The 21,500-nt window shown below is 41.2% G+C and overlaps 2 protein-coding genes across 2 annotated transcripts in view; one reads left to right on the forward strand and one right to left on the reverse strand.

Annotated features, from left to right (window-relative positions):
* Positions 1 to 3,599, forward strand: part of SHISA4 (shisa family member 4) — a 34,585-nt gene extending 30,986 nt beyond the window's left edge. Inside the window, exon 5 of the mRNA XM_061631789.1 lies at positions 3,242 to 3,599. Coding sequence (XP_061487773.1) covers positions 3,242 to 3,330 — 89 coding nt within the window. The 3' untranslated portion in view covers positions 3,331 to 3,599. The remainder of the gene's footprint in view (positions 1 to 3,241) is intronic.
* Positions 3,538 to 21,500, reverse strand: part of LMOD1 (leiomodin 1) — a 40,606-nt gene continuing 22,643 nt past the window's right edge. The window contains exons 2-3 of the mRNA XM_061631788.1: positions 12,264 to 13,781; positions 3,538 to 6,783 (exon numbers count right to left, since the gene is read on the reverse strand). Coding sequence (XP_061487772.1) covers positions 6,757 to 6,783; positions 12,264 to 13,781 — 1,545 coding nt within the window. The 3' untranslated portion in view covers positions 3,538 to 6,756. The remainder of the gene's footprint in view (positions 6,784 to 12,263; positions 13,782 to 21,500) is intronic.

Consider the following 21,500-nt stretch of genomic DNA (forward strand, 5'->3'; position numbering starts at 1 on the left):
TCCTATCCTTAATTTAAAGCATGTGTACCTGGCACTGTAGGCACTGACAATCAATATAATAGAAATATGTAGGCACTGATTGTATGAGTTACTTGCCAAAACAGAATACTGCAGAACTCACATTCAGCCAAGATATATGACTATTGTAACCAGATTCTTAGATGGGCAACCTGATCCTATGCTTGTTTACTCAGAAATGTTCCACTGATTTCAAGGAGGCTTAATCCCAAATTAAGTGTGCTTGGAATGCAGCCTTAACACCAAACCACAAGCGACATGGAAGTTCTATGATTGGATCTCCCTTTTAACAACAACAACAACTTTAAAACAGCTTTAAAGTTGATTTGGATATTTTAAGTTATTTAGATCCAAAGATCTAAAGTGATTTATATCCAGAGGCACTGGCAGAGGGGTGTTAAACATAAATTCAGTGAGGCTTATTCCTGTGTGTGTGGCCTTAGCGTGCCATTGCTTTTGAAAGGAAAGTTAAACGTGTTTAAAATGACTTTAAAGTCCATAATTATGGCTGGATCATGCTGTAAAAACATTAACGGACTAAACACCTCTGCAAATTGATTTTACATTCTTTGAAACCATACTCCCACCACCAGTAGTAACAACTCTTTGCCTGAGCATGTGAGGCAGGCATCCCACCACATGAGGGCATAGCTGCATTACTCAAGCAGAAAGCTGTCCCAGACTATTTCTCCATCTATTTCCTCAGTGCATACTTATTAGTGAAATCATAGTGCTGTATAATCGGGCTAGCTATTCTAGATTAACTAACACTGGAGTGCAAGAGTGTCCAGTTTGGTACATATGATCAAAATCCATTGCATGACCCATCACTTGTGCTTTTTCTAAGTGTTGTGTTCCTGAACTTGTGATAAAGATTACAACTGGTGCTTTAATGACAGTGAGTCATAGTCTTTCTACTGGTCCTTTCATCAAGAGAAAAGAAGCCAGGCAAATATGTTCATATATTCCCTTATGTCTACAGTCCCTCCAATAAAAAGCAGGAGTTTTTAGGCAGTTCCTTAAAAAAAAAACATTAAAGGGGCCCAGCACAACAGTTCCTGCACCCATTTGTCTGGTATTTGGGAGTCTTTATTCACCCAAAAATGACTATTAATCCTGCAATTTCATGGTTTTTGAAAAAGAAAAAAAGGAGTATTGATTCAACAGTGGGCTTGCTCAACTGAACTTCAATTTCCTCTCTTCCCCCCTGCAGTCTTCCGTGTGCCCTGTATTCCAGAGGATTGGGGAACATAATTTGAGGGCACATAGAGGGCTGCAGGTGGGAGGACAGAAAGATGTAGTCCAACAGCACATGTCCATTTCCACATTGTAGGATTCTGCCCACTGTTTTTTGAAGCAATGACCTGGCATCAGAGATGAGAACATCATGTTTAGGATCAATCCAGAAGAGACATCAGGAGATCCATGCATGGGATGGGGAACCCAAAGCCTTAACTGAGGAAAGAGTAGCTATCCATTTTTCATTTTGAGTGGAAGGTAGAGGTGCCATACCTTTGAGTGGCCATGGGAAAGTGATGGTACTATGACTCCAGATTTTCTGACTTTATGCACAGGGGTGCAGAACAGAGGCCACCAAGGGGAAGGAATTGTCCTCATCTAGAGGGATATATTCACAATGGTTTTTCTAATAACATTTTAAATATTGGGGGGAGAGAAGGAAGAGCACAAAAATTCCTCTTTGAGTTAGGACAGTTGCTACCTTTGGGGACCATGCCACTCATAGCAATTGGCGTTTATTGGTTCCCATTGCCCTGAGGCATCTTTGTCAGGGCTACAAGTCACAACAGGATCATAGATACCCATGTAAAAGTGTTCTATGCATAAATATCCTTATTTTACCTTTTTAATTTCCAAGTTGGTTGTAAACCCAGTGCTATAGCACAAGTTATTTGGCTTGCACAGACTTGAAATGGTACATTCAGCAGATGTGCAGAAAAATAGCTGGTGAGTTAAAAGTCCATCCCCCCCCCCAAACTATCAGTTAGGTAACCTCTTTTCTTTCATCACTTCTCCGAACACTCTCCACAATTCCTCATTATTGTTTTGTGTATAAAACAGTGTCCATTCACTGATAACACAGACGTGTAAGTAATTGTGACTATGAAACTGTATGAACATATGTAATGTTGGTCTGTAAACAGGAGTATCACATATGAGTGTTTAAGCCTGGCTAGCTTGCATTTATGCAACTTCATACTCGGTCCACCCCTTTGGCTATATGTTTCCTAAAGAACCTCAGTACTATTGGCTGCTATGTGCTAAATCTGTAACTAGTATTATAGCTATTTTTCTTTGGCTTGGACGATAGCAGACAATATTTTGGTGTTGAATATCAGTTTTTACCAAAGTGTATCAATACTGCAGAAACTGTAATATGCAAAGGCGAGAATTTGTTTGAAAAGTTGAAAATCATTCAGACCCATATCGAGTATCTGTGGACAAAAATGTCTTTCTAGGTGGTCAGAACATGAAGCCTTTGAACTTAATCATCCAATAGTTTTAGGACGGTCATGCAACCTGATAGTATGAAAGTAATCTCCTCCTTTGCTTTCACGTTATAAGCTACTCACCCTCCTTTTCTATTTTCAACTGCTACCTGTGGGACCATTTGCAATGTGGCACCGACTTACAGAAGTTAAGGGGCATCTGTGATAGAATAGCAGAGAGTCCACTGGGTGCTCTTATGACGGAGGACAGCTGTATGCTGATGGTAAAGAGTGTGGCGGCAATGACAGGAGAACCACAGGTGGAAATGGCACCAGGCAAGGGAAGACACAGTGCTGGGAGTGTAGCCTTGCACCTAAGGAAGAGGTCCTAGGGAACTATGCCTTGTTTTCTGCTCTTCTTGGCTGCTCTGGGCAGTTGGATGGTTTCCCACTATTAGGAAGAGCAAAGGAATGAAGCTTTGCTTGGGCCAGTCTATGCAAAATGCCCAAATATAGACATTTCTCTGGACTCTTGAGAAGCAGTTCAGCTGCCTTTGGAGTCAGCCAGACCCTCTGCAGTGACTGAGTTCTGCACAGAGCTGGCAGGCAACCCCCTGAATTGGCAGCCACAGGAAGCCCCTCTCCCCTGGCACAGTTCCCAGCACACTCAGGCTGCATGGCGGGCTTGTTGTGTTTGTACACAGACAGAAATGTCCCATCCCAGTTTTAGAGTTTTGCAAGTTTCTGACATGCTCTGGTGGTGGTTGTTGTTACAGGAATCAACTCCATTTTTTATGAGCTGTTTGAGCCAGTGGGTGGAGACCTGAAAGGAGACATCTGGACTCTGTGGTCAGACCAACCATAACCACAGGCAGATCATTGCTTCTTAGCCTCAGCTGTCCATATGTAAAATGGACAAAAGTCATGAACTAACTCATGGGGTATTTGAAATGTGATTTTGATGAGAGATGGCAGGCAGATAACAGTGGGTCCAGCTGACACACCCACAAAGCTGTCAATTTCTGCATATATTTGCACAAGCTGAAAGGTGTTCATTGCTCACCACCTCAGAACATTCCTCTGCTCATCATCAGCAGTATTTTGTGAGCTTTATTAATGAAGGTGTGGGTGATTTTGTACATATTCAAATAGGATTTACATTCAGGATTTAGAACTGCAAACTGCAGCAGCATTGACATCTGAGATCACTTGCTCAAGTGATTTGGCTAGTGTTCCCTCCCCACTACTTCTCCAAATGTACTAAAATCTAAACCAATACCACTTTCTTATTCAGCAAGTACAGATTCTTTCCCACTCCATAGCTTTTTTTAAAAAAAGAATTAACATAGTTCTCTTTGAAGTGCTAAATAAATCCCCTTCCTCTTCAGCATTTTACAGACACTCATTAGGACCTCTTTGCCCACAGAATTTGCATGCTCAGCTGCCTAAGGGAAGAGAAAAAAAGCCTTGTTGAGCTGCAAAGATCTCCATGGACACATTACTAGGAGTTCCACGTCCTTCATGGAAGGATGGCCACTGACATGTGCACCTTAGGGAGAGGGAGTACTATACCTACTGTTCCTTGGTGAGAATTCTTGCTAGTTTCTATCCCACTGCAGAGGAACTATGAGTGAGTTTCCCAATTTGGAAACTGATTTAAATAGACTGGAAAGTGAATCACTTTCCAGTCACTTGCACCTGTACCACTTGGCACCATCTCAGTGCAGACATGCTTTGGCAGTTTGTGTGAGAAATAAAACTCCGCTCAACAGAGAGCAGATATACTAGATATATCCATCCATCTATATATTAAATTCTTATAGGGACTCAAATGCGTAGCTATCTTCTTTTTATGTGCAGCTTGAGCCACAAACTAGTTAAGCTGCAGAATTTGGATTTACACATAGGGGACTAAACTGGATCATGGCATGAAGCTGGGACTGCCAATTATCCTTCACTCCTCTCAGGAGTAAGGAAACTGTCCCTTTAATCATTATAACACATCCCTGATTACTGTGGCTGGGCTCCTGTTGCACATGCATGTGTATTCTGGAGGTCAGTTTCTTTGCTCTTTGCCCAGTTCATGCCATGTGTTTATGTAACCTACTTCATTCAACTACAAGGCCTATTTCTTGGCCTTGAGGTTGAAAAAGCTATTCAGAACTTTCCATTAAGCAGGAAAAAGACATAACTGGTCACTCTCCTTCTTTCAGGCCCCCTTCATACATTATCTTGATAGCATATTTGCTGCCTCAAAAATGCTTATGTGTGGTTGACTCAAATGCTCAATCAGCAGCATGTGGATGTTCTTCCACACCACATGGGTAGGTTGAATTATGTGGGCATTTCCCTTGCCAGTGCCCTTCCATTGGGACTGCTGCTGCTGCTGCTGGAGTAGGAAGAACACTTGTGTCCAGGCTACCTGTGGGATGCAGAATATTCATGTGTTACCAGTGCAGAATGGTGGGAGCCAACCAAAGAGGAGCATTTGGTGTCCACCAAGCTGCAAAGGTAATATATGAATTGGGCTTCCCTTATCTGGAAAGAGGAGAGGAGCTATAGGGAGGTGAAGTTGGCACATCGGTTGGCTGGAGGACCCAGGATCCTAATAGCCCACATGGCCATAGTTTAGGATAGTGGTTCCCAAACTTTTACCCTGCAGACCACTTGAAAATTGCTGAGGGTCTTGGTGGACCACTTAGTGATTTTTCTGCCTCTTGTGGTAATTGTAATGCACTGTGCTAGATGCTGTATGATTTTAATTGGATCTGTATTCTTTTATTTCTTGTATGTTATATTAGAATATGAATTCCATAGAATACAAGAAATAAAACAAGCAATAAAAATTCAATAAAAACAAATACTAATATTTCATGCAATGGATGTACCATCTCCCATCTTCAACCACAAATCCACAGATATGCTGCGGACCAGCGGTAGTCCATGGAGTCCAATCTGGGAACCCCTGGTTTAGGAGACATTGATTAACAGGCCACAAATGCCACTCCCTTGGGAATGCTTCTTTCACTTTAAATGAGCATACTATGAGCTATTTTTAAAAGGAGAACTGGCACAGAAACCTTCCGGACCGCAAAACAAGCCTTACGCTGTTTCTGTAGCAAACAGGTGACTTGGCAGGTATGAAGCTAGAATTTTGTGTTCTCTGCTAGGTCATTGTGGTATTGCCTCTGATGACCCAGCTGGAGCCCAAGTCCCACAAAGACATGAATAAGCAGTTGTCAGTGTTTGTGCCTTGAGTGCTGGAGATTCTGAATGAAGCTTTTCCAATTTGAGCTTTCAAGGCTGTTTTTCATTCTGTGATACACATAACAATCATTGCTTGCCCTTGCCATCACTTCCAACACATGGCAGACCTTAACGTGTTCCTTCCCTCCCTATCAGATGCTGCTTAACATCAGAGATGTAGCACAAACACACACACACACCCCAACACAATCTGTAATCCATTCAGAGCCCACCCATGTGCTTACAGCTTGGCTTGTTTGTGGTACCGTGAGATGCCCCCCGTCACCTCTCTTTGTGCCTGTTGTAGGAACAAAGGAAACCCTGCTCACTATAAGCCACTCTCCAGAGGAACAGAATCCTTGAGATCACAGAGACACTGGAAAATTAGATTTGGCCCAGCGATTTCTCCCCCATCCCCCTGCTTCATTATATTCCAGGTAGAGTGACATGGGTGCTGCCAGGTAGATCTAGCAGCCAATGGTAAGAACATGCTGCTGCTTTCATTTCATTTGTATTGAAATTGTTTTGTGCGGAAGATGGGTCTGGTCACTTTCTTGTAGTAGTAGTAGTGGCGGTGTTGGTGCTGCTGCTCCGGTGTGACTTTGCTCTTGCATATATTTCTAGTGGCAAGTGATTGCGGTGTTGTCACAAGATAAACATGGATGCCCCAAATACAGACTCCTTCAAGACTTTCTGTATCTGCCACTTTACTTTCCAAACTCCCACAAGGAAAAAAAAAAGACAATCAGCCCAGATACACAACACTCTGAGCGTCTGCAGAACCCTCCTCTTAGGGGGAAAAAGTTTCATGATCAAAAAGCTCTAAAAAATAAATACTGCTTCTTCCTGACATAACGCTTCCTTGGCAGCCCATTCGGCTTCCTATGCAGTTCAGCCCCATAGAAAACACTGTTCATCTGGGACTGGAGCAAGCCAGGCTCCTCCTCCTGCTGAGTCCTTCTCACATAAACAGTCACCTGAGAGATAAACATTGTGATTCAGCCTTGGTAATTTCATCCTTCCAGGAAAATCAAGATTCCATTGCCTACTGCAGTAACTTGGGAACTTCCACCTGCCAAGATATAAAGTGGTGGTGGTTAGTGGAAGATTTAAAACCAAAGCAAACTATGAGAGATGCAAATAGCAGGTTGGGGAGGGGGGGAATTTTCATAGTCTGCAATTCCAGTGTTGCTCCCCCCTTCCACCACACCTGCTATTTACATTACAGAAATCTACATACTGATGGCATCCACACCCTTAACACCATATCTTGTGAATCTTGCTTCAGATATGGTGGTCCATTTATTTTCTTTTTGTGGCTGTGTTTTTTCCTACATGGATCTTTGTGTGGGAACAAACATACACAATACCTGTTTAAGAAAACATTCTCTGAGGCATATGCCGTGGATTTGCTTGTTTGAGATATTATATGCTGCTCTTCAGTTAAAACTCCCAGAGCAGATAACAATTTCAAATACTATACAAGCACAACAATAAACCAATAATTTTTTTAAAAAAAGTAGAAATAACATCAAATGAGCAAAAAAGCAGTTAATAGGGCTACATAATCTAAAACACCCTAAAATGCTCTGATAAAAACTCCAGAGGGTGTGAGCATATAATTATCTGTATTTGGTGCTGAAACAAGAACTCAGCTCAAGGAAAGCTTTTCTGGAAAAGCATTCCATACAAAAGCAGCCATCACTAAAAATCCATATCCCTGATTGGTGTGGGCATCTGGCGGTGTGGGCATCTGGTCCCCAAGGATTGCCTTAATAATCAGGCAGTTCCATAAGCATGCAGGTGGTCTTGACGGGGAATTTTATAGTTCGTTGGACTGGGGTTTCCGAGTAAAATTGAAGAATACAGGCTTGCAGCAAAAAGGTAGGCTTTTATTGGATGACAAGTGTATGCTTGGTAAGTCTCCCTCTTAGTGAGTGGAGAACTGCAACATGGCGCTGGTTGCCTGGGTTTTTTATACATTTCAGGACAAAGACTTTAGCGTCTACCAATCAGAAGGTTACCCATCAGTATGACATAGGCATTACAGTATTGCATAGGCATTGCATAGGTACTGTACTTTCTGCATCATGTTCTGGTGGATTTGGCAATATTCACATAAAAATACATTTTCACTGTGAGCTAAGCATTCCAGCTAATGCAATCCTTCTTACGACTTGGAGTGCACAAGGATGTTCAGAGATGTTCAGTGTCTATTCAGTGTTATCATAATTGTTTAGAGTTCTAGCTGTTCCATACAAACCAAAACAGTCAAGGAAGACAGCTCCAAGAAGAAAGGGGTTCTGGCTGACTACTAAACTTAGAAAATGTTAAACTAAACTATTGAAATGTTATAAACCTTTACAGCTTTATAAAAGAATATATTTTGCTTATTGTTTGTATATAAAGAATTTCCCCAACATTTCCCTGCTTTGAAGCTAGCTATAACACTAGCTTCACACATTCTATTTTATTGTTGTTGTTATTCATCCTTGCCCATTCAGTCTGTAAAGTCTTCACCTTAGCATATTCCTCTGTAAAAAAAAGCTTGGGTGTGAGGTGATCCATGTTGTGTGTATGTATTTTGCTGACACTCAGAAAACTCAGGCTACTTTATTTTCTAATGTTCCCTTTAAACAATGGGATCGTTCTGCTGAGCTTGAGGGAAGCATGTCAAGGAAGAAGATAACATTTATTCCAGCTTCTCTTAGTTATTTCAGTTGCCCATGGAATGGCCTTGCTTCTGTCCTTCACTGTACTGCAGGAATGTACGACGAGCCAGAAAACAGGGCGTGGGGTGGAATGTAGCCCAGAATGCTCCAGGGCCCATGAACCAAAATGGGGTCAGCCCAAGCACTTGTGACAATTCCCCCCTTTGAAAAACATCTGAATATACTTATGCAGATGTCTTTTCACACCTTATGCACGTCTGTTTTGTCTTGGACTCTTATGCTTTCTTCCTTCTGATGTAACTGTGCCATTTGGGACAGAATCCATCTTACCAGGGCTATTAGGATGATGACCAGAATCACTAAAATCACCACAATGGATTGTATTAAAAGGGATAAACCTACTTTGCTCTTTCACTCCAGCCCAGCATTCCATCCCACCACCGTGTGTGTACCTATCTGTTTAATCTTGGCTGTTGTCTTGGTGATGGCCTCATGTTCATGCATTATTTGGAGCGTAGCTTGCTCTCCTAATTGTTTCACTGCTTCTAACTTTTTCTGTAACCTAAGATGAGAAAGTAACTGTTGGAGATCAGCCTAATGCAATGGGTTCAAGATTTTACACTTGTAAATCTCACATCTTAAAACAAATAGCTAAATATTGCAAAAACCTTAAAAATAAGATTATAAAATGGCATGCCATTTTCCTGTGTTGCTACAATAATAGTGAAATGAAGAGGCCTGCTTCATTCTATCCCAGCTACAAAAGGCGACAAGTTGGTCATCATTCCTGCGGTGGACACCACTGGTTGCTTCATGCCAGTGATCTGTTAGGTTCCAGTCAATATGCATTCAATAAAATTTTTCTGTGGTAATACTAGAAATAAAACATTTCTTTAAAATAAAGAAAAAATGCTTCCTTAGGAAAAATAAATAAATACAATATTTACTGCATAAAAACAACATATTTTTATAGCCAGAGGTGAGACCTTTGAAAAGAAGTGGACTAATTAAAAGAAAAAAAGCAAAAGCAAAACTTTTAGCAACTAACAATTTAGCTGCTTTGCACTTGGGACTGGGTATTCCCATTAAAGGGGATTCCCCATTATTGGTGAAAAATAGAATTAAAAAAATAGAAATAGACTTATCATAGAATCATAGAATAGTAGAGTTGGAAGGGGCCTATAAGGCCATCAAGTCCAACCCCCTGCTCAATGCAGGAATCCAAATCAAGGCATTCCCGACAGATGGCTGTCCAGCTGCCTCTTGAAGGCCTCCAGTGTTGGAGAGCGCACTACCTCTCTAGCTAATTGGTTCCATTGTCGTATGGCTCTAACAGTTAGGAAGTTTTTCCTGATGTCCAGTCGAAATCTGACTTCCTGCAACTTGAGCCCATTATTCCGTGTCCTGCACTCTGGGATGATTGAGAAGAGATCCCGGCCCTCCTCTGTGTGACAACCTTTCATGTACTTGAAGAGTGCTATCACATCTCCCCTCAGTCTTCTCTTCTCCAGGCTAAACATGCCCAGTTCTTTCAGTCTCTCTTCATAGGGTTTGCTTTCTAGTCCCCTGATCATCCTTGTTGCCCTCCTCTGAACCTGTTCCAGTTTGTCTGCATCCTTCTTGAAGTGCAGAGACCAGAACTGGACACAGTATTTAAGATGAGGCCTAACCAGTGCTGAATAGAGGGGAACTAATACTTCACGTGATTTGGAAACTATACTTCTGTTAATGCAGCCTAATATATAACTTAAAAGGTTTCAGACAGACAAACACATAATGTGTGTGTGTGTTACTTTTTCAAGGCTTTCCATGGAGTACAGAGCGTCTGTACAGAGTACAGAGCTAAGTTTTTATTTTCCTGAGGTGAGGAAGCCATGTTTCCAGATTTGCCTATAATCCTACACTGCACCAGAAACATTCTATTGTTTGAAACCAGAAACCAGAAACATTTTGTTATTTGATGTGAGTCATTTCTACTCATTTTGATGGCATGAGTTATTTTCAGTAATTATGATTGAGATCATCTTTTCATAAGACTCCAAAGCTTTAACTTCTGACATCAAGCTTTAACTTTAAACAATTTTAAAGTACCGCAGTACTGTACTTATATCTGATTTAAAAAAAACAAATTTGATTTTTTCAGAAGGTAAAAATACTAAAAATAAGAGTATAGGAGGGGGAGGAAGAACAGTTAAGGGAAAGAAAGTTAAAAAGGAGGGGGAGGAAGAGAAGCTGGCATCGGTGATGTCGGTTAATTACCCAGGTTCCTAGCCATGTAAGGTTTTAAACATTAAGACCAGGATCTTAAATTGGGCCTAGAAATGTTTTGAGAAGCCAGCTGGTGCACTGATATCCCCGTATACATATGACTGGCAAAATAAATACACGTGTGTCCTTCACATATTTGTGTACAGATTTTGTACACATTGACTCAGTTCAGGCATCACACCAAATCTGGTTTGCACAGCCAAAACCATGGTTTGAGCTTCCAAATGTGTAGCAGACAAACAATGGTTTAGAAGAGGTGTGGGGAACCTTTGCTGAACTGCAACTCCCATCATACCTAGACATTGTCCACACTTGCTGGGTATGATGGGAGTTGTAGTTCAGCAACATCCAGAGGGCCAAAGGTTCCCCACACCTGGTTTAGAAATGTTAATCTCTTTTGATTTTCCATTCTGTAAATACTCTGGTCCAAAGGTTCACTCTTTTCTCCATTACACAGCAGTCTCTAGAGACAGACCTAGAGTTTTAACGATGGTTTGTCAATTCAGACTTCACACCATAGTATACAAACCACATAGTTTTAAATTCAGTACAAACCATGGTTTATGATTTCTGGTCAATTGCAAACCATGGTCTGTCAGTTCAAACATCATGGCTAATCATAGGTAACCTTCTGTTACCATGGTTTGGTGTGTTGTCAAAACTAAGCTAATGTTCCCTAAACAAATTCTCTATAAGAAACAATGTATATGAAGTGTGTACTGTATCAGTTGTCAAAGATGCAAGTATCTATTTTGCTATTAATTCATATATTAGAAAGTTGATCAGTGCATTAGTTTCCCAATATGCATAGATGTTACAAAACAGCCATGTGTGTTCTTCATATGTGACTACATAGATATTTTGTGGCGATTATCTGTGAGAGAAATGTGTCATGTGTCCAAAGGGGATCAGTTACAAGTTGTCATGTTTGCTTCCAGTTCTCACCTCTTTGCTTCCTTCTTCCTTTAATAATTCCATTGTGTGAACTGGTAATCTCTCCAATAACCCCTAGAGAGGCTCACCTCCTTCTATTTTGTTGTCATTTTGGCACTAGGCAAAGACTTTTTCACATTCCAAAGCTTTTCAAGCTATTAGCTTTAAGCTGGTTTTTTCCCTCTCTGTGACCTATGTTTTTATATAACATGACATTGTTACTGCTATTTGTTTTATTGTGTAATTTCAAATTGTTTCACGTCTTGTTGTGAGCTTGCTTGAGAACTTTTGTTTATAGGGTGGCCTGCAAATACTGTTCATAAATAAATGCACATGATATTAGGCCTCAGAAGGAGCCATTCTGATCCTGGAACTCATCAGGCAGTTCTTGGCAACATCACAGAACTATATTTCTTTGCTTTCTGTAAACTGCTTAGAGGCTTTTCATAATCAAGTAGTATATAAATTTTGTTAAATAAAAATAATAAAATATGCAAGTGATGGAAAATATGCATTTATCAGACACGGGAGATCGGGGTAGGGGGCAATGTGTGTGTGTGCATGTCCGTGAGCTCTAATGCTAGGTGGCTGGTGTTACGCAGGGTGTACTTTAATGAACCCAGCAAGAATTTCCAAGGACCTCACCCCAAGATGCTCTCCACTTTTGCCCTTTACTTGCCTTCTTCAGTTGTTTGAGATTGCTGGAGCGAATGGCAGCCAGAAGCTGATCTCTGGAGTTTTTCTCTTGTGGAGGAAGAGCTTTTTCCACCATCTTCCTCTGAGTTGCCGGAGATAGAGACAACCGTAAGTTTTCGTTGATCAGGGGAGGGGCCAGAGAAGGGGCCAGAGGAGGTGGGGGTGGGGGAGGTGCGTCTGGGGCTCCAGCTTTCTTAGGGGAAGCTTTAGGGGAAGACCGAGGAGATGACTTGGGAGATGACTTGGGAGAAACCTTAGGTGATCCAGCTGGTAGACCTCCTGCCTTTGGTACCTCCAGGAAGTCCTTCTTCTCCCCCTTTTCTTGAGCCTGCTTCTGCTCCTGCAGGCGTTTCTGTCGCTGTTTGTCCATGTTCCTGCTCAGTAGGTTGGTCACTGTCATGCGGGGCCCTGCTAGCTCAAAGTGGTAGCCCAATTTCAGCAGGGTGGTATTCTCCTTCAGCAGCTTGGCAATCTCCATCTCAGTCTTCCCTCCACAGATGTGCCTCTGGTTGTGAAAGCGCAGCTCTGTCAGAGTATTGTTCTGCAAGAGTGCGCGGAAGATAGCCAGGATCCCTTTGCCTGTGATGTGATTAGAATCCAGATTGATGCTGGTCAATGTCTTGTTTGACTTTAGCATGATGGCAATGGCAAAAGCAACATGATCATCAGCACGTGTGTTGGCCAATGCAAAGACCTTGACCACAGTGTTGAATTCTAAGGCCTCAGCAAAGCGCACCAGGATCTCGTTGTTGATGCAGTCAGAGTTATTGACATTAATCTCTATCATCTCTGGGTCGTTATTCTTCACTTTTTCCAAGGGTTCATCAAAGATACTGGTGCCTTCCTCTTCCTTGCTCTGGCTGGAAGAACTGTCTGCAGGCTTTGAGGGGCTGCTGTCAGGAGTATCCTTTTTCATTTGCTCTTGGTCTGATGTAGGGGTTTCCCCCTTAGAGGTTCCATTGCTATCTCTTGGTGATTTCTCCTCACTGCCAACCTTTGATCCTTGCTTTGAAGCCAAACTTTTTTCTTCCATTTTCTCGGATTCTTTCTTATCTTCTTTTTTCTTGTCTAAGCCTGGCTTTAAAACTGAACTGTTTTCTGCCAATTCTTTTTTATCTTCCTTCTTTTTGTCCTTTTCAGTCCCTCTCTTCAATTCTGCTGCCTTTTCTTCTTTCCCTTTGTCCTCGCCCAGTTTGTTCTTGGGCATTGTGCCCCTTTCTTCCCCTCGCCCTTTGGTGGTACTTTTGTCTGCTGTTCTGCTTTTGTCTTTCTCTGTGGAGATCTTCTTTTCCCCTTTGGACTTCTCATCTTTGACTGGCCCAGTTTTCTTACTACTGTCTGGTTCATCCTTTCCCTTCTGATTTGTTTTATGGACATTTTCTTTTTTCCCTTCTTTTCCCAAATCAGAAGCTCTGTTTCTTTTCAGATCTCTGCTGTGAGTTTCCTTACATTTTTCTTCAAGAATCTTTGCCTCTTTCTTCTTCTCTGTTGCCTTCTCTTCCTAGAGGAGGAAAATTGCAAAAAGATAATATTCATAGCATAACAATGTAGCAAACTCATCTTGCTCCCGGATAGTGTTAAGTTTGTCATATTTACTAGGATAAAATGACAATACTTAAGGCGAACCAGAGATAAGGTTGTTGTAGGCTGTGCCCAGACTAGGGATGGGGGACAATTTCAATTCAGTTTGCATTTAAAGCCATATCTATCAAATCTTCACCTTCTAAAACAATATGAGAATTGAAACACAGTCATCCTATGAAATTTGCACTTAACTAAATTTTGCAATGCAGTTCTCCAAACAATGTTTACAAAAATGCATATACTAGGGGAAAATGTACAAAAACACACTATATTAGAAGAAATTGCTTGCAAAAATGTGTACATTAGTCAATATTGCATACAAAAATGTGTTATGAGGAGAAATTCACACTAAAGTGCTGAAGAATTTTCAGGAGGATTTTTTTTTAAAAAATTGCAATTTGTAGCAAAAATGTGAAGAAATTAATTTAAGATTATAAAAAAATGAGAGGACCAAAATTGACAGATCCTTCCTTCTTTAGCGCAGATGGGAGCATTATCTTGCAAATGGGTCATTCACATCACATCTGATTTCTCTGTGTGCGAAAAGCATGTGAGGGTCCACACAGTCCTGTTTTTTCACTCACTATATTCATTGTTATTCTATTGCTTGTTGTCCACATCAGTGGGTGGTGCTTGGCAGAATATATACTGGGATTTTTTTTGTCCCTCCCCTCAATCATTTCCCCTTACCATCCCCTGTGGCATTAAACTACAGTTTACTTCTTTCTTTTGTAAAAATCATTTTTGCACAATTCTGATTTAACAGAATTGTGCAAGATGTGTAATAATAAAAACAAATTAGGGATGCTTAGTGCTGTGAATGGGGGGGTGCATGTGTGTCACGCTTTCTGTAAATTAAGACAATTCTTCTCTCCCAGCCTTCTCCAACTGACATCCAACTTCAGCTTAAAGCACCTCTGGATCCAATCGTGTTACTGAAAGGGAGGAGGAAAATGAAATCAGTCTTAAGCCTCTGTTTTATCAGACCTCCCCAAGAGTCTCCTGCAGCATCAGAGAGGTTGGGTGACAGGGGACAAGAGACTGCAGGGAGGCTTCCTGCTGCACAGAGGTGCCTCTTCTGCTGTCCGTCCCCCCCCTCCCAAAAAAACCCCTCTTTCCAGTAGCTCAGTGCAGCACGGCTTCTTTGTGGTGCAGGAGATTTTCAGAGCAGTTTGAAAAAACAACGAGAAAAGCCTAAGCACTGATTAGATTCCCTTTCCCCCTCTCAGCAGCATGATTAGTTCCTTGTATGCTGTAAACTGAAGAAGGTGAAGGTCAGCTGGAAAAGACTGCAAGAGAGGAATTATCTTAAGTTACAGAAAGACTAGTGAAAACCCATCCACACACACACCCAGAGCTCCAAGCAGCCCCAAACATTTATTTTTATTATGACAGGTCTTGTGCGGATCTGCTCATGTGAGGAGCGAACAGAAGCAGCGCTGTGCCAACAGAGGCCACCCACTGAAACATCACCACATGCATGACAAGCCACGCACCACCTCAGAATGCACTGTGGAGCTTTCACACCTGTAGTGATTGCAGATGTATGATGAGTTATTTTTACTTATCAGATTTTCCATAGTAAGGGGGAATCCAGATTAAAGGAAGGGAAAGTGCGGGCTGACATTTTGATGATGGTGTCATGTTGATCCTGTGAGAAATGTGTATGAGCAGCACCAATCCACTGTAAACTGCTGTGTGGAAGCACTCGTAATTTCCAGACATAAGTTAACAGCTAGCTATAAGCCTGCCTAAGTACAACACAAAATGCACACCCATGTTCAATGAACAGGAATTCTAGCACAAGCTTGAAGTTCCTGGGAATGGCAAATCTCAGGCTTGTCTAAGGCTGTGAACACATTCCTTGCCTATAGCAAAGCATTTCCATTGGTCACACCTGGAGGAGCAATGAATTGATCTGCCAATCAGTTGTGAAATCTCTTTGAAGCTGGATTTTTCCAAAAAAATGCACTTGAGCTGCTCACACCAGGTTTCACTATAAAAACAGATGGGGTTTGACTAGCATCATGTGCTCCCATTTTCAGAAGATAGAGGCAGAGATGCACTGGAACCAACACAACAATGAATATGTCTCTACCCTAAATCAGTGTCTTGACTCAAAAATCTTCCGTTTCCAGAGTTGGAGCAAAAGCAACAGAGACTCTTGGGGCACCTCAAAGACTAACAGATTTCATGAACTCCTATTGGTTCTCAAGTTGATCGGCTTTAGTGGGAGCACAACAGGTGGGGAGAAAGAACCCCATATTGCGCCATCTGTGTGCACATCTGGCATACCTATGTTGGGGGTGCTGCCTCAGCAACCTCCAATAGCAGTTCAGCACTCTGAAGATCTTCAATCTGAAGACTCTTGCCATTCTGAAATGCTTCTGGGGGCCAAGAAGATGAAAAGAGATGCCCAGGATAAGTGCAGGGCATCACTTTCCCCAGTTGCTCTCTTATCTAAGAATGGATTTGGATTTGGATATATTTCTACAGTCCATCTTTTTAAAAAAAAAAAATATTTAAAAACTTAAATATTTTATTGCCTTTTATGCATATACAAGGAGAAAGCAAACAAACAAAAAACCCAAAACAAAGCAAGAAGGAGAGGACAACAGCCAATTATTTGTATACAATTTTGTCCCATGGGTACACAATCAAAAGTAGTCTATATTGCATTTTATTCACGCATATCAAATTTCTATGGACACTGCAGACTGCTGTTGAGGAAAGGTTGCACTGTTAGCATATAGAATAAAGTTCCACCATGTAATGTGAAAAACATTCGGTGTTCCAATTCCCTGTAGAGATCACAAGTTATGAGTGATTTTTTTTCTAAGATGGCAATATTCCACTATAGTAATACCAAGTTTCTTATGCAATGTTTTCCATCTTTGGGCAACAGTCTGTCTCACAAAAAGCAGTAAAAATATTATAAGGTTCTTGAATTTATTACATTTTCCTGGTCAAATATGGGCAATAAAAAAGTTGTGGAGTACACTGTAAAGGTTCCTGAATAATATTACTGATTTCCTTGAACAACTCCTCCCAGAACTGCTTTACTTGAGGACACTCCCACCAAAGGTGGTAATATGTACCACACAAACATGATGGCGCTATGTTAGACATCATGTGTGACAGTAGTATTGGAGTTCTGTACCATCAATGGCTAACTTTTAAAGTATTTTATTTTATGTAGGCTGACACTAATTTCACTGGTCTGGAACACCATAGATGTGTCCATTTCACTTCATCAATGTATTATCTAAGGCTGTAAACACACTACTCGCCAGATCAAAGTATTTCCATTAGCCACACCTGGAGAGGGTGTTGATCTGCTGGTCAGTTGCAAAATCTCTTTGAAGCTGAATTTTTAATAAATGCACTCAAGCTGTTCCCACCAAGTTTTACAGTAAAAAGTGGTGGAATTTGACTAGCATTTTGTGCCCCCATTTTCAGAAGAAAGAGGTGGAGATGCACTGGAACCGACAGAACAGTGAGTGTGTTTCTACTCTATATCTGTCTCCCACACCGTTTTCAATCCTGTTAGGTGCGCTGTCATAAATTCTATTAAGAATGTACAAATACTTGAGATCACCCCTTTGCTTTCAGGGCCAGCATTAACAATAAGAGTCCGACCCAGGGAGGGGCCCTAGTGATCCAAATGCTGGAATCCATAAGAAAATGTTACAATTGACATTGCTGTCCACCCTTGATTATATTAAGAACCAGGAGTACAGCAGTGCATGCAGCCTTCTGCTGTTCTTTCAGTTCCATGGATCAGGGCTCACAATGGTACAAATATGATATCGGAAAGATGCTGAAGCCAGGCAATGCAAAGCTGGATGCTAAGTTGATGTGAGATGCTCTGTTGAGAAACCAGAGTCATAAAGCAAGATATGAAGATCAGACTACACATGATAATTAACAGATGGGATGAGAGCAGTACTGGAAAGGGAATTTAACCCTTTTGTTCCTTTCTGCAATCTTGTGCAAATCCCTCCTCTGAAGCTACTACTTACACTGGGAAGAAATTCCCCACTGACACCCATGGGAGGGAAGTCACCGCCAAAGCAAATAGTACCTTGAGAGAAGTGATTTTTCTCAGGATGGCAGCAGGTAAGAAAAGGATTAAATTCCCTCTCATGAATTATCAGCCTCTCACCCCCACACTGATTAAATTTGCATTTTGAAAATCCCTGCACTTTAAATATAAAGATGTATTTGCATCACATCTACTTTGGCCTGGGACATCAAACTTTGTTTCCATGCCTCTTTGTTTTTTCTGACCTGGATCTTACACTGTCAAAAGAACCAGTGATGATGGTACAAAGAACATTACTTATGGATGACCTTAACTCTCTTCTAGCATCCAAGCTGAAAACTAGAGATCTCATAACACTCAGTTGAATGTGGTGTAGACCTATAGTCAGCTCAGTCCAAATCCTTTGGCTAATGAGCTTTCCCTTTGGATTTGAATGAGGATTTCTACAAACATCAAGGCTGTAAGCACATTAGTCGCTGGATCAAAGCGTTTCAGTTAGCCACACCCAGAGGGGGGACAGGTTTATCTGCTGAGCAGTTGTGAAATCTCTTAGAAGCAAATTGAAAAAAAGCCCGCACTCAAGCAGCTCCTACCAGATTTTACAAGAAAAAGGGGTAGGGTTTGACTAGCATCGTGTGCCCCAATTTTCAGGAGTTGTAGAGACGCATTGGAACTGGCAGAACAGTGAACCCCAAGTCTGGCTGTTCTGTTTAGAAACAGCTGAGTGAAAATGTTAGAGCTGAATCTCCTTGGTTTACATGATTTAATTTCTAGCATGGCCAGGACTCAATATTTCTAGAATCTGCATATCCAGCTTCAGTGTGTCCTCTAGCTAAAGAACATTCACAGAAAAGGCAATCTCCTATATGGCTTTGGTCTAAGAAATCTGAACAAAATCTAGCATGTGATTAGGTGAAGTTTGACTTAAGATCCTGTTTACTTTATGGTAATAAACAGACTCCATTTTGGGAACGCAAGGTTCTCTGTATTTAGTTAAGAGATTACTGGGCTCATTTGAGTTCTAAATATCTACAGCTGCCCTTCCTGGTCTGGAATGCTAACAAGCAGACAAAACATTCAGTTGGGGATGGACATGGATTGCTGCTGGATCAGAAAGGCAAACTGCAGTCCCATATCAACTAGAAATGCAATAGCATCCCTTTCTCTTTCTAGTAGGCATGGAAGGATCTGTCAGTTTTGGTTCTCTCAGTTTCTCATTTTCCCAATCTTAAATTCAGTTCTTCACATTTCTGCAGCAATTTTTTTTTAAATTCCTCATAAAAATTCTCCAGCATTTTAGTGCAAATTTCTGCTATGTAATTTTTGTATGCAGTTTTGACTAATGTATCATTTTTGCAAGCAATTTATTTTAATTTTTGTATGTTTTCACTATATTCATTTTCATACACACTTTCCCCTAATACTCTTTCCCCTTTTGTTTGCCGCCCTGGGCTCCTGCTGGGAGGAAGGGCGGGATATAAACCAAATAATAAATAAATAAATAAATAAATAAATAAATAAATAAATAAATAGACAGACTCCATTTTGGGAAACCAAGGTTCTCTGTATTTAGTTAAGAGATTACTAGGCTCATTTTTGTAAACTTTGTTTGGTTGGAGAACTGTATCACAAAATCTGGATAATTTCAAAAGATGGCTGTGTTTTGGTTCTCATATTGCTTCAGAAAGTATGAATTTGATAAATTTGGCTTTAAATGCAAACTGAATTAAATTTCTTCCCATTCCTAGTCTTCACTCTCTAGCCTTTAAAAAAACAGTTTTCATTTTTAAAAAATGCACTTTATTTCAAAAGGAATTAACCAAAGTGAACAAGAAGAGGCAATGGAACAAAAGAGACAAGAAAGAAAAAAAGAGACAAGAAACTATATCATAATCTTTGACAATAGATTAAATAGCAATAATAACCATCCTTGTCAAGCCTGACTTCAAAACAGTGTAAAACTGCAACCTTTTTTCTAACTCCTTCCTATATTTAATAACTGGTTGATACTTTGTTGCAAATTTATCTTGTCTTTGCCTTTTCTTTTTAAATCTGACATGATGAGTTAACTTGATATTTGGTCCAGCAATATTTGTAGGTTTCAGGGGATGGGGTGAAAATTAACCCTAAAGGTTTTTGTGCTCTGTGGGGGCTTGGGAAAATTCTTTAATTTGGTGTGTGTGTGTTACTTGATAGAGACAAGATGGCAGAGGGTTTTGGCTATTCTTTTTTAACTATTAAAAATGGCTTTTCCACTATATCAAGTGGTGTTGGAGATGCAATCAGTAGCAGCATAGCAGCATTTACCCTTGAGAATGGCTCCATGGGGACAATGCTAGGTCATGACACAGCATCCTTTCCAGGGTCACTCTTGGTTAAAAAACAACTAAAAGAGGGCTGCCTCCATTGGCTAGCAGGGGTAGTCATCTCTTATTTTATTTTAGTCAAGAATAAATAGTAGCTGCTAAATAGCAGCTGGGCCCCCTCATCAGGATTGGAATTGCAAAGGGGGAAGGTGAAGGTTAAATTTTAACAAACCACACAAAACTGCTATTTCCGGCAAGAGGAACATAGGATGCTGCTTTATACTGAGTCAGACCTGCTGGTCCATCTAGCCCAGTACTATGCTGACCAGCAGCAGTTGTCCAGGGTTTTAGGTAGGAAGTCTCTCCCAGCCCTACCTGGAGATGCCGGGGATTGAACCTGGGACTTTCTGCGTGCAAGGCAGATGCTCTACCACTGAGCTATGGAGGAAAGCTGGTCAGGCCTAGTGCCAGCAAACGGCATACTTGGGCAACTGCTGGGCCCCCAGCAGGGCCCACTGTCACTGTTCAATTGTCCCTGCAGAGCTGACTGATGAAAGGGATGGGGGATGGACAGGCCTACACAACATGCCTTAACTTACTTGTTTTGCCATCTGAATTATGTCAGCATTGCTGCCAGCATCTGTATGTTGTGGCAAGGCGATTATAATACAGATGGTGGCATTGATAAGTGCAAGGGCACTGTGCTGGCCCAGAGCTCTGCCCAGTGCCACTGCCATTGGTGGGAAGACATGCAGCCTTCTCATCAGCTAGTAAATGGCAAAGGGGAGGTGTTCATATAATGTACTGTGTAGTTTGTACTGTGATGTTAATGTACTGTGTAGTTTGGGTCTTAGGAGATTTAATAGAAGTGACAATTTTGACAGCTCTTTTGTTACTGATGGACTGTGATGGGAAAATCTGTGCCTGTTCCAAAACGCTCGTTTTCTTAAACTAGGGCAGAACCTGATATCCTCCAGGTGTTGTTGCATTTCAGCTCCCATCAGCTCCAGCCAGCATGGCCAATGGTTAAGAATGATGGTAGCTGTAATATAAGCAACAACTTAATTAGGGTGGTCAGATGGAAGGGAGGGCAGATTCCTGACTGTACCTATAACAACTGTATAGGAATGGGCATTTTGAAATTTTACACAGGGTGAAAAAGGCTGAGCCTGCTGAAATCTCTTCTGCTGTACTAAGGATAGCCAAATCACGGCCAACTGTCCAGATCCAACCCCCTAAGCAATTTTCTCTGGCCCTGCCAAATTTCAAGTCAAGGTACAGTTCA

Source organism: Rhineura floridana, chromosome 6 (genome assembly GCF_030035675.1).
Source record: "Rhineura floridana isolate rRhiFlo1 chromosome 6, rRhiFlo1.hap2, whole genome shotgun sequence".
Classification (NCBI taxonomy): domain Eukaryota; kingdom Metazoa; phylum Chordata; class Lepidosauria; order Squamata; family Rhineuridae; genus Rhineura; species Rhineura floridana.